The sequence below is a fragment of the Oncorhynchus mykiss genome, chromosome 16, assembly GCF_057628025.1.
Source record: "Oncorhynchus mykiss isolate SJ-2025 chromosome 16, ASM5762802v1, whole genome shotgun sequence".
NCBI lineage: Eukaryota > Metazoa > Chordata > Actinopteri > Salmoniformes > Salmonidae > Oncorhynchus > Oncorhynchus mykiss.
Window position 1 is genome coordinate 15,823,892 of NC_143037.1, and position 12,344 is coordinate 15,836,235.

The 12,344-nt window shown below is 43.0% G+C and overlaps 1 protein-coding gene across 3 annotated transcripts in view; it reads right to left on the reverse strand.

Annotated features, from left to right (window-relative positions):
- slc39a11 (solute carrier family 39, member 11) overlaps positions 1 to 12,344 on the reverse strand; it is a 144,030-nt gene that overhangs the window by 21,033 nt on the left and 110,653 nt on the right. For all 3 annotated transcript variants that reach the window (XM_021564907.3, XM_021564906.3, XM_036946293.2), the window contains exon 7: positions 2,674 to 2,743. In XM_021564907.3, the coding sequence (XP_021420582.3) occupies positions 2,674 to 2,743 (70 nt within the window). The remainder of the gene's footprint in view (positions 1 to 2,673; positions 2,744 to 12,344) is intronic.

A 12,344-nucleotide genomic window follows, 5' to 3' on the forward strand; every position in this document is an offset into this window, starting at 1 on the left:
GGACAAGAGAGGCTTTCACAAGGAGAGAGAGGAGGAAGCGCAAGAGAAAAAGCGAGCGAGTGGACCAGGACCAGCACCAGCGGCTAGTCCGCATCTGGAGGGCGATCTCCACACATTCCTATGGATTCCTGCTCCCCTCCCTCCCGCCTCTCAATCGAACCATTAACAGACATGCACATGCATGCGCGCACAGACCCAGACACACAAACATGGAGACACACACACACAAGCAGATATGCTCACTCCAGTTGCGGTCAGTGCCCTTCAATTTTCATTTCTTCATGAGCATGGCCTTATTTCGATTACAGCATATTGGATGACTGTCATTCACATTCCATTCACCCAGTTCAATCTAACAGCGATAGGTTTAGGCTATTACATAATTCTCAAATTTTCCCTATACTCATCATGAAGTTGCTACAACCTAGCTTATGAATGTAAGTTTACAACGTAGGTACACACAGGTCGAGAGACCAATTTGATGTGACACACAGTGACACATGGACAGACAGTGACATTCAATAACCCCTTTCACACTCTTGCATGCATCTAGCTGATCTCGGGTGTAATCATTAGTCCAACAGTTGCAAAAGAGAGTTTCTATTGGACAAATTCAGGTATGTTCATCCCCGTTTTGTTCCGTTTAAAAAATATTTCAACAGAATCGAATGAATTCACCCCTGATCACATGTAAACACAGTTCACTTTCATAGCAGCCACATTGTAATCCTTCTCACATCTCTCCTCTTCTCGCCTTTTCCCTTCACCAGTGGACTTCAATGCACAACACATCAACTATATGTGACCAGGTGAAAAAAACTTTCCAAACCATAACTGCTACACACAGCCTACACCGTTGTCACTATATTAACTAAAGTAACGTCCTAGTCAACATAGCTAATAGAACTAATGCGTTAGTAAACCCACTACAATCACACAGTAAAGTTACAGTGTACAATCAGTAAGCAGTTACACCGACGGGCCCTGGTGGCAATAAATTAGTAAAACCAAAGCTTATCTTGACTTGGAAGAGTTCCAGTGTTGTAGAAAGAGGAGGAAGGGAAGCGCTACTAAGGTACACAATAGTACATTTTGGTAGATAGAAGGTGCTCTTTGGTAAAAGGGGTGAATTGGTTGTCAAAAAGAAAGGAGGACCAAGGCACTCTTCATATAATTAATTAAAATGCCTTTATTTGTATGGCATGTTCAATAGAAACAAGGTTTTAAAAATCCGATGCGTTTCGGCTGCATGGCCTTTGTCAGGGAGTGCAAAGAAATAATACAATGTCCTCTTTTGACAATGTCCTCTTTTGACAATGTCCTCTTTTGACAATGTCCTCTTTTGACAATGTCCTCTTTTGACAATGTCCTCTTTCTTTTCAAAAGAGAACATTGTATTATTTCTTTGTACTCCCTGACGAAGGCGATGCAGACGAAACGCGTCGGATTTTTAAAACCTAGTTTCTATTGAACATGCCATACAAATAAAGGCGTTTTAATTAATTATATGAAGAGTGCCTTGGTCCTCCTTTCTTTTTGAGTTCCAGTGTTGTGTTGGATAGTGATAGCCAGCTAGGTAACATAGCATCATTCTGTTTGAGCAGCGTGTTTGAGTTGGCTAAACTAGCTAGCTGCATTTGCTAAATAAGTAAGTGAAACTGAAAAAAAAAAATGAAATTCAGTCTCTTGCTTCTCCATTTTGGAAGAAATTAATTTGTTCAAAACTGCTTCTCTGTCTCTGAGTCAACTACTCTCCACATTTTATGCACTGCAGTGCTAGCTAGCTGTAGCTTATGCTTTCAGTATTAGATTCATTCTCTGATCCTTTGATTGGGTGGACAACATGTCAGTTCATGCGGCAAGAGCTCTGATAGGCTGGAGGACATCCTCCGGAAGTTGTCATAATTACTGTGTAAGTCTATGGAAGGGGTGAGAACCATGAGCCTCCTTGGTTTTGTATTGAAGTCAATGTACCCAGAGGAGGACAGAAGCTAGCTGTTGTCCAGCTACACCATGGTGCTACTCTACAGAGTGCCATTAAGGCTACTGTAGACCTTCCTTACAAAATAATGTGTTTAAATCAATTATTTGGTGACGATACTATATTTAGTATAGTTTAATCTAAAAAGGATAACTTTTTTAATTGTTCTCCCTTCCTCCTCTGAGGAGCCTCCACTGTCATCCTCGGAGGCTCATGCATTATTTATAAATTAAATATGGAGTACCAGTGGTGGCCACCGGGTGGTAGCAGCACACAGCAGAGAGCCGGGGCCCAGACAAAGCAGAGCAGCCAGGCACAAATACGGGCTGTTTTGTCCTCCTCATCCCCACAGAGTAAACAGTGCTTTCTCAACGGGAGGAACAAGTGATGCTCCTGTCTACTGACCACATGGTATGTGGAGGAGGATTATGATGACACGCACAGATAAACGCACACATCAAATCCCAGGCTCTTACGACCAAGACCTAAAGCAAGGGCATCTGATCGTGGTCGAACCATTAACCAGATGTGTCTAAATCCTAAAGGAGCTGTGGGCTGTGGCCATAAATATAGGTCACATTAAACAATAGTGTAGACTCGGGCCTGGGTGATATGGTGACAAAGGTGATATCTACACAGTGTTGGAACACAGGTATGGAAGGCAGTTGTGGTATAAGTCTCTGTTTTCTTACCTGGCACTCTCAAATGTGGCAGATGAGGTCTTTCCTATGGCTCCAAATCCTACACCCACAGCCAGGCCCTCTGCAAGAGAACACACAGCCATGGAGGTTAAATATGTGCGTGTGTTTGTGTATGTGAGAGAGAGAGAGACAGCCAGAGAGAGAGAGAGAGAGACGAAGACAGAGAGAGAGACAGAGAGAGAGAGAGAGAGAGAGAGAGAGAGAGACGGAGAGAGCGACAGAGAGAGAGAGCGAGAGAGAGAGCGACAGAGAGAGACCGAGACGGAGAAAACGGTAGAAAGAGAGCGGTAGAGAGACATAGGTAGAGAGAGAGAAAGACAGAGAGGGAGAGAGACAGAGAGGGAGAGAGCGACAGAGAGAGCGGTAGAGAGACATAGATAGGTAGAGAGAGAGAAAGAGAGAGCGAGACCGAGAGAGACAGAGAGGGAGATTGAAAGAGCATGGACATGTGAGAATAGGTAGGGAACGGTTATTAAGAGCTGGTGAGTCAGAAAGTACAGTCAGAGTTTTTCGAGCTGCTTGGCTCATCAACCAGAATGAATAAGAGTCCACATCTATATTGAGTGTACTATTGAGAGTAAGAAGAGGAGGAAGGCAGAAAGAGAGAGACAGCTCTCCGTCTTCTCTGTCTACTGAAGGAAAGTCGAGTAACACCCGCAGCAGGACAGACAGGATCCATGCCTCCAGGCTATTCACAATGAAGCGTGCTAAAATATAATAGATTTATCAATGAATGACTATGATTTCCTAGTCTATCAAATCTAATTCTCTCACTATGAGCGACTGGGTGCGTGCTGAGTGTGCGATATAGTCTTGCACGAGCACCCACTCTCTCTCTCACTTACGCTGGTGTGAGCATGAAAGCACGCACACACTTGTACCAGCAACCAACTCCCTCTAATTGGACACAGCAGCTTCCAGCTGGGCATCTCTCTCCCTCTTTTCCCCCTCCCCTCTCTTCTTCCTCACTTCCTTCCCCCTTTCATTTTTAACACTTGGATACAAATACAGCTGAAAAGGCCACAGGTTAGACTGACAGCCGTACACAAACACAGGTAATGATACTCCTAAAGGTCTGTGTGTGTGCGTGTGTGTAAAGCCTGGCTGAAAAACACACACAGAGCTCCATACTTCACTCCCTGCACTGACTGGTAGCCTACACCATCAGTGGCAAATTCCGTAGGCCCGCTCTCTCTCGCAGAAAAACATGAAGCCTGCAGGAGTACTGTATTAATACCACCTATAGGTCCTAGTAGACTATAGTATTGTATATGGAATTAAGAATATATAATATATGAGATGAGTAATTTCAGAGCGGCATAGACTAAGATACAGAAGAACAGAACACAGTATATACAAATGAGATGAGAATGCAAAATATGTTTAAAAAAATAAATAATAATAAAGTAAAGTGACTAGTGTTCCATTTATAAAAGTGGCCAGTTATTTCAAGTCTGTGTGTATAGGGCAGCAGCCTCTAATGTGCTAGGGATGGCTATTTAACAGTCTGATGGCCTTGAGATAGAAGCTGCTTTTCAGTTTCTTGGTCCCAGCTTTGATGCACCTGTACTGACCTCGCCTTCTGGATGATTTGGGGTGAACAGGCAGTGGCTCGGCTCGTTGTTGTCCTTCATTATTTTTTTGGCCTTCCTGCGACATCTGGTGCTGTAGGTGTCCTGGAAGGTAGGTAGTTTGCCCTAGGTGATGTGTTGGGCAGACCGCACCACCCTCTGGAGAGCCCTGCGGTTTCGGGCGGTGCAGTAGTCATTCCAGGCGGTGATACAGCCCGAAAAGGATGCTCTCAATTGTGCATCTGTAAAAGTTAGTGAGAGTTCTAGGTGCCAAGCCACATTTCTTCAGCCTCCTGAGGTTGTTGCACCTTCTTCACCACACTGTCTGTGTGGGTGGACCATTTCTGTTTGTCAGTGATGTGTACGCCGAGGAACTTGAAGCTTTCCACCTTCTCCACTGCAGTCCACGATCATCTCCTTAGATTTGTTGACGTTGAGTGAGAGGTTATTTTCCTGGCACCACACTCCAAGACCCCACACCTCCTCCCGGTATCGTCATTTTCGGTCAAGCCTACTACTGTTGTATCGTCAGTTAACTTGCTTATAGAGTTGGAGGCGTGCTTTGCTACATAGTCATGGGTGAACAGGGAGTACAGGAGGGGGTTGAGCATGCACCCTTGTGTTGTTTCCTACCTGGACTGCGCATGCTCTGAGGATGCGGCTGGGAATGCCGTCTGGACCAGCAGCCTTACGAGGGTTAACACACTTAAATGTCTTACTCACCTCGACCACGGAGAAGGAGAACCCACAGTCTTTGGTAGAGGGCCACGTCGGTGGCACTGTGTTATCCTCAAAGCAGCCATTAGCCGTGGTACATTGGCCGTATACCACAAACCATCCTACTTTCGGCAAATCTGACCACGACCCCTGTGGTCAGATTTGCTTAAGTATAGCATAGTTACAGTGCATTCAGAAACTATTCAGACCCCTTGACATTTTCCACATTTTGTTACGTGTCTTGTCTTTGGCATCATTCAAGTGAATACTTTTTTATCAAATCAATTCTCTGTAATTATTATTATGTGATTAAACTAATCATGTGAATGTAATTAATTAGGAAGTTGGGGCACCAAGGAAAATCTTCAGATTACAAAGTTATAATTTTCCTAATAGATCTCTTCAGATATATAAATATCTGATAAATTAGTCTTCTAATTAATCTATTATTCTTTACCTCACGTTAGTCTCATTCCAAACGTCGTAAATTGTTGGTTATCTGCACAAACCCAGCCTTTACTATGAATCATCCATACACCAATTGGCTTAATCATTTATTTACTAACTAACTAAATAATCACAGAAATGCATTAACAAACAGTAGATATGGTTACAAGGAAATTATAGGGGAGGTTCCCTAGTGGGCTAAGCTGATATGACGGCTTGGTGGACAAAGGAAAGAGGGTGTGGACTGAGAAGGGCAGGAAAGATAAAAGGAATCCCTACACAGTTGATAATTATATTAATTGAAATGCTAATCCTTTGCACATGAACACTAACTCATTCGGAACAAATTGCAATCAATAAATATTTTCGCTCAGTGTGTCGTCTTTGTTGGAATCGTCCGTCTTTCGGTTGGAAAGTTCATCCACGCATCACTCTCTGCTTCCTTGAAGTCTTTCGTGGTTAGAATGGATACTTCTTCAGATTACCATTCAGAAATTTTCTTATAGATAGATGTTTCGGCAGTTGTCGGTCTTCGCATCCAATGGTACATCATTTCTAGCTGCAGACTAGTAGTTAGTATCTAAGATTTGCATTTATTCTGTCGGGATCGATAGTCTCAGCGTTTAACCATTTCCACCCGTGTAGCCAATGCTCCACGTGGTTTGGTTAGGAATTCAACAACCATTACAACCTTAGCTTATACTGAGGTTTTTGTGGTCTCTACTCAAACCTTTGCCCCCTCGGTGATCGAGGTACGCGTGGTCTGAAGAGCATTTCTTCAGATGGGTTTTTTATTCGTAACAGTAGAAAAGGGCTGACCCATGAGCCAGATCATGTCGGTGCTCATGGAGACGGGCCAATGTCTTAGTTAAACTTTAAAGGGAATACAATTCTCTCACATTAACAGTTTAAAATCACATTACATAATTTTGCAAATAGTTTCATCTTTACTCATTCATTTTATACAATAACTAGACGCAAACCTCATAACGCAGGCTCCTGTATAAACAGAGTTATGGTAATGTGGCTGTATTGTCTTTCATGAGGTCACAACATGAAACAAAACGGACAAAGAAGTAGCTGGCTTCTCCACCGACCGTTTACACATTCTCCAAAACATGGATATTGTTCAGTTCTCAAGTTCTGTGATGTAGAAGAAGTTCCTTTGTTCTACTGTGAAACTCTCTCTCTCTCTATACTGCCTGGCCAGGAAGAGAGAGTCTCTTCCAGGAATTTACGACCTGAGATAACAGAACCTGGGTGTAGGAGGGAGAGACAGAGAGAGGGATGGTACTCACTATACCCAAAGAGGGCCACGTCATGACATACGTTACAGCCTAATTCTAAAATGGATTAAATAGTTTTTTTCCCCCCACTCATCAATCTACACACAGTACCCCATAATGACAAAACAAAAACAGGTTTTTAGACATTTTTGCAAATTTATTCCAAATAAAAAACTGAAATATCACATTTACATCAGTATTCTGACCCTTTACTCAGTACTTTGTTGAAGCACCTTTGGCAGTGATTACAGCCTCAAGTCCACTTGGGTATGATGCCTACAAGTGTGGCGCACCTGTTTTGGGGAGTTTATCCCATTCTTCTCTGCAGATCCTATTAAGCTCTGTCAGGTTGGATGGGGAGCGTCATTGCACAGCTATTTTCAGGTCTCTCCAGAGATGTTCGATCAGGTTCAAGACCGGGCTCTGGCTGGGCCACTCAAGAACATTCAGAGACTTGTCCCAAAGCCACTCTTTGGCTCTGTGCTTAGGGTTGTTGTCCTGTTGGAAGGTGAACCTTTGCCCATGTCTGAGATCCTGAGTGCTCTCGAGCAGGTTTCAATCTTGGTTTCATCTGACCAGAGAATCTTGTTTCTCATGGTCTTTGAGTCATTAGGTGCCTTTTGACAAACTCTAAGCAGGCTGTCATGTGCCTTTTACAGAGGAGTGGCTTACATCTGGCCCCTCTACCATAAAGGCCTGATTGGTGGAGTGCTGCATAGACCTTCAGGAAGGTTCTCCCATCTCCACAGAGGAACTCTGGAGCTCTGTCAGAGTGACCATCGGGTTCTTGTTCACCTGCCTGACCAAGCTTGGTCCTTCTCCCCCGATTGCTCAGTTTGGCCGGGCGGCCAGCTCTAGAAAGAGTCTTGATGGTTCCGAACATCTTCCATTTAAGAATGATAGAGGCCACCGTGTTCTTGGGGACCTTCAACGCTGCATACATTTTTTGGTACCCTTCCCCAGATGTGTGCCTCGACACAATCCTGTGTCAGAGCTCTACTAACAATTCCCTCGACCTCATGGTTTGGTTTTTGCGCTGACATGCACTGTCAACTGTGGGACTTTATATAGACAGGCCTTTTCAAATCATGTCCAATCAATTGAACTTACCACAGGTGGACTCTAATAAAGTTGTACAAACATAAAAAGTGATTTCAATGTTTTATTTTTAACACATTTTCAAAAACGTATAAAAACCTGTTTTGCACGTTGTCTTTATGGGGTATTGTGTGTAGATTGATGAGGGGGAAAAACAAATTTAATCAATTTTAGAATAAGGCTGTAACGTAACAAAATGTGGAAAAAGTCAAGGGGTCTGAATACTTTCCGAATGCACTGTATATACAGATGAACAACATTCCAAGCTTCACTGAAATATCTCATGTTCCATTGAGGGGCTTCATTCCAATCAGTGCTTTCATGTCAAGTCAAGATCCATTTCACCCCATCATCCCATTGCCTGATTTACTAACGAGCTCTTTAATCATTGGTAATTGGCGTTTTTTTGGTTGGGGCAGGTGATGAATATTCCCTCAGATTGAAATACATACGATATTCAGATAAGGCCATTACGGATGCATAACAGATCCATTTCAGTGGGAGGACCCCACTCTCCATCAGTTTCAATCGGCTGCTCTGGTATGGGCTTGTTGGAGCTGGAGGAGCCATTAAAAACTCAGGCAGGGGGAGTAATACCTTCATTTGTCACCATATGAGACATTAGGAGGGGTGCTGCCTGGGGGGAGGATCAGTCTCTAGCGTCACAGTGGCACAGAGAAGGCGGTGAGTTTGATGGGGCGGAGGGGGTTGGTCTTTCCCATGTGGGAACCATATTTCAGTAATCAGCTTTCTACAGCAGTGTTAATAAAGTACATGCCTCGAGGACCGCAGGGGCGATCAGGGATAGATTTAGACCAAAAATATAAAGAATTGTATACTATTCCAAGACATATGCCAAGCTTTTTGAGAAGATGTACAGTACCAGTCAAAAGTTTGGACACACCTACTCATTCAAGGGTTTTTGTAGAATAATAGTGAAGACATCAAAACAATGAAATAACACATATGGAATCATGTAGTAACCAAAAAAGTGTAGATTCTTCAAAGTAGCCACCCATTGCCTTGATAACAGCTTTGCACACTGTCAACCACCTTCATGAGGAATGCTTTTACAACCATCTTGAATGAATTCCCACATATGCTGAGCACTTGTTGGCTGCTTTTTCCTTCATTCCTTCGCTTTTCCTCCAACTCATCCCAAACCATCTCATTTGGCTTGAGGTTGGGTGATTGCGGAGGCCAGGTCATCTGATGCCGCACTCCATCACTCTCAAATTTGGACTCATCAGACCAAAGGACCAATTTCCACCCGTCTAATGTCCATTGCTCGTGTTTCTTGACCCAAGCAAGTCTCTTCTTCTTATTGGTGTTCTTTATTAGTGGTTTCTTTGCAGCAATTCGGCCACGAAGGCCTGATTCACACAGTCTCCTCTGAACAGTTGATGTTGAGATGTGACTGTTACTTGAACTCTGTGAAGCATTTATTTGGGCTGCAATCTGAGGTGCAGTTAAATCTAATGAACTTGTCCTCTGCAACAGAGGAAACTCTGGGTCTTCCTTTCCTGTGGCGGCCCTCATGAGAGCCAGTTTCACCATAGCGCTCAATGGTTTTTGGGACTGCACTTGAAGAAACGGATTGACTGACTCATGTCTTAAAGTAATGATGTACTGTTACTTATCCTTACTTATTTGAGCTGTTCTTGCCATAATATAGACTTGGTCTTTTACCAAATAGGGCTATCTTCTATATACCACCCATACCTTGTCACAACTCAACTGATTGGCTCAAACACATTAACATGAAAATAAATTCCACAAATTAACAAGGCACACCTGTTAATTGAAATGCATTCCAGGTGACTAACTCATGAAGCAAGTTGAGAGAATGCCAAGAGTGTGCAAAGCTGTCATCAAGGCAAAGGATGGCGACTTTGAAGAGTCTAAAATATAAAATATTTGTATATTTGTTTAGCCCTTTTTTGGTAACTACTTGATTCCATATGTGTTATTTCACAGTTTTGATGTCTTCATGATTATTCTACAATGTAGAAAATCATTTTTTTTTTAACGTTTAAAAAAAAAAACTCTAATGTATGCGTGTCCAAACTTTTGACTGGTACTGTAAGTTTGTTGACTCACTAGCAACATTTAACGAAAGCGAGTTGTGTGTAGGTGAGCGCCTGGCATTGCTATTACCATGTTGACAAGGCGAGTGGAGAGACTCTTCAGACTCTTGTGCCATTCAGCGACTGACTGAACAGCCTTGTGCTTGGGGGAAGTAACCACCTTCACATTTGATTTTTACCTTTATTTAACCAGGTAGGCAAGTTGAGAACAAGTTCTCATTTACAATTGCGACCTGGCCAAGATTTGATGTGTCATACATGACAGCAAAATAGAGGGTTTGTGGATCTAATTCCATTATGGATGGTCTACTCCTGGGAAAGGTGCAAAGTTCAACTTGACTTAAGTCCCATGGCCGATAGAACTATTAGTAAGAGAGTGGGACTTTACAATAGATCAACGTGCTCCGAAAAGTGGCCACTTTGCTAATACGGCTAATCTGCTAATCTTGTGATACTCTAAATGCATTAAATACCGCCAGGTAAGTGTGTGAGAGTGACTGTGGAAGCGACGTTTAATAGCATCCAGTCAATCATCGTTATCATTTTTGTAATTTATTACAATCCCCATTCACAGAAATGTTGGTGTCCCATTCTCTTTGAAAAGCCTTCACACTCCTGTCATAGCGCTGTCGCTAGGCTATCATAAAAATGTCACGCTGTCACCATAAAGTGTCAGAAACTGCCATAAAGCTGTCATACGGCCGTAATTATTCTGTTATAGCGCCGTCTTCTTGCCTCTACATAATAAGTGTTGACAAGGTCAGAATGACTACAGAAATAGCACAAAATCATCTAATTGAGTTTGTGTGCTAGAAAAGGCTTGCCTGACGACTCATCCCGATTTTCATTCCGCTGCTCTATCGATCGCTAGACACATTGTCTGAAACTGCCATCCTCGAAATCGATGAGGGGCGTTGTACAAAACAAATTCATCAGCGATTGGATCGTCTCCAACCAATCAGACTATCATAGTTGGATAACGTCATCATGTAGGCTGGCTCAGGCCCAACCCAGCGGTTTCTGGGACCAATCAGAGTGGTCAGAATGTGTTCACATTCTACAAGATGTCCAGAAAGAAACACTAGTGGGCGTGGTGTTTTGGCCCGGTGGATGGGTAGTCAGGTTAATAAAAGACTGGAGTTGGCAAAGAAGTGTGAAGCGAAGAAAACTCAATGGTTTGGTTAGAACATCTCTAATTAGCTAGAGAGTTGAAGAGAAGCCGGCAAACAGACATGTGCATCTTCAAAGCGGTAGAGAAAAATTGCCCGTAATAGGCAATATGCCATTCTAGGCATGTTAAAATGGCTGAGGTAGCCGCAAAAACATGTATATAGCTTAAGTGCCCTAATGCATCAGCTATGAGGGGATACAGAAATAAACCAGTCGGGAAATGAATTATAATGGTTTCCTATCAGCTCTCATCACTCCTTTTCTAGGGAGGGGTGGGATTAGACAGACAGACAGACAGACAGACAGACAGACAGACAGACAGACAGACACAGACAGAGACAGACAGAGACAGACAGAGACAGACAGACAGAGACAGACAGACAGACAGAGACAGACAGAGACACAGACAGACAGAGACAGACAGACAGACACAGACACAGACACAGACACAGACACAGACACAGACACAGACACAGACACACAGACAGACAGACAGACAGACAGACAGACAGACAGACAGACAGACAGGACAGACAGACAACAAAAACACTTCCATGTACAGTAAATAACTTCGCTCTTGGCTTCCTGTGTTCTCTCTCTGTGCTCAAAGTTTACTGTATTTAGTTGATGTTGAAATTGAAGTTTGCTGGTTTTCGCTCAAGCCCTGTCAAAACGGCTGTGTATGTGTACGCTCAAGCACAGGCACACACACAGTCAGCATGGAAAACAGAAGTGTAGAGGAATATGGGAGAGAATACTTAGTGAACTACTGAGTCAAGACAAATGATCTACAACTGTATCTAAATGTGCCTCTTTCAGTGTAAGTTAGAGTAAACATGAGGACATGGCTTGGAGATAAAAGGGAAGTGGACACGATACTAGGATTGGGCGGTATACAGTATATACCGTATACCGGGGTATTTGTAAATAGCCACATGATGGTTTTTCAATGCCGTTGAAACAATTTCTTTGAGGTTTTTCAATACATTTGAATATTTGCAGTCAACTTGTGCAATGCTTTATGAGATAAAGCAGATTGCGTTCATTTCACCTGTCACATTATGAAGCTCACCGTAGTTCACCAGAACAGTTGAGCCAGTCACATTATGAAGCTTACCGTACGTAGTTCACCAGAACAGTTGAGCCAGTCACATTATGAAGCTTACCGTAGTTCACCAGAACAGTTGAGCCAGTCACATTATGAAGCTTACCGTAGTTCACCAGAACAGTTGAGCCAGTCACATTATGAAGCTTACCGTAGTTCACCAGAACAGTTGAGCCAGTCA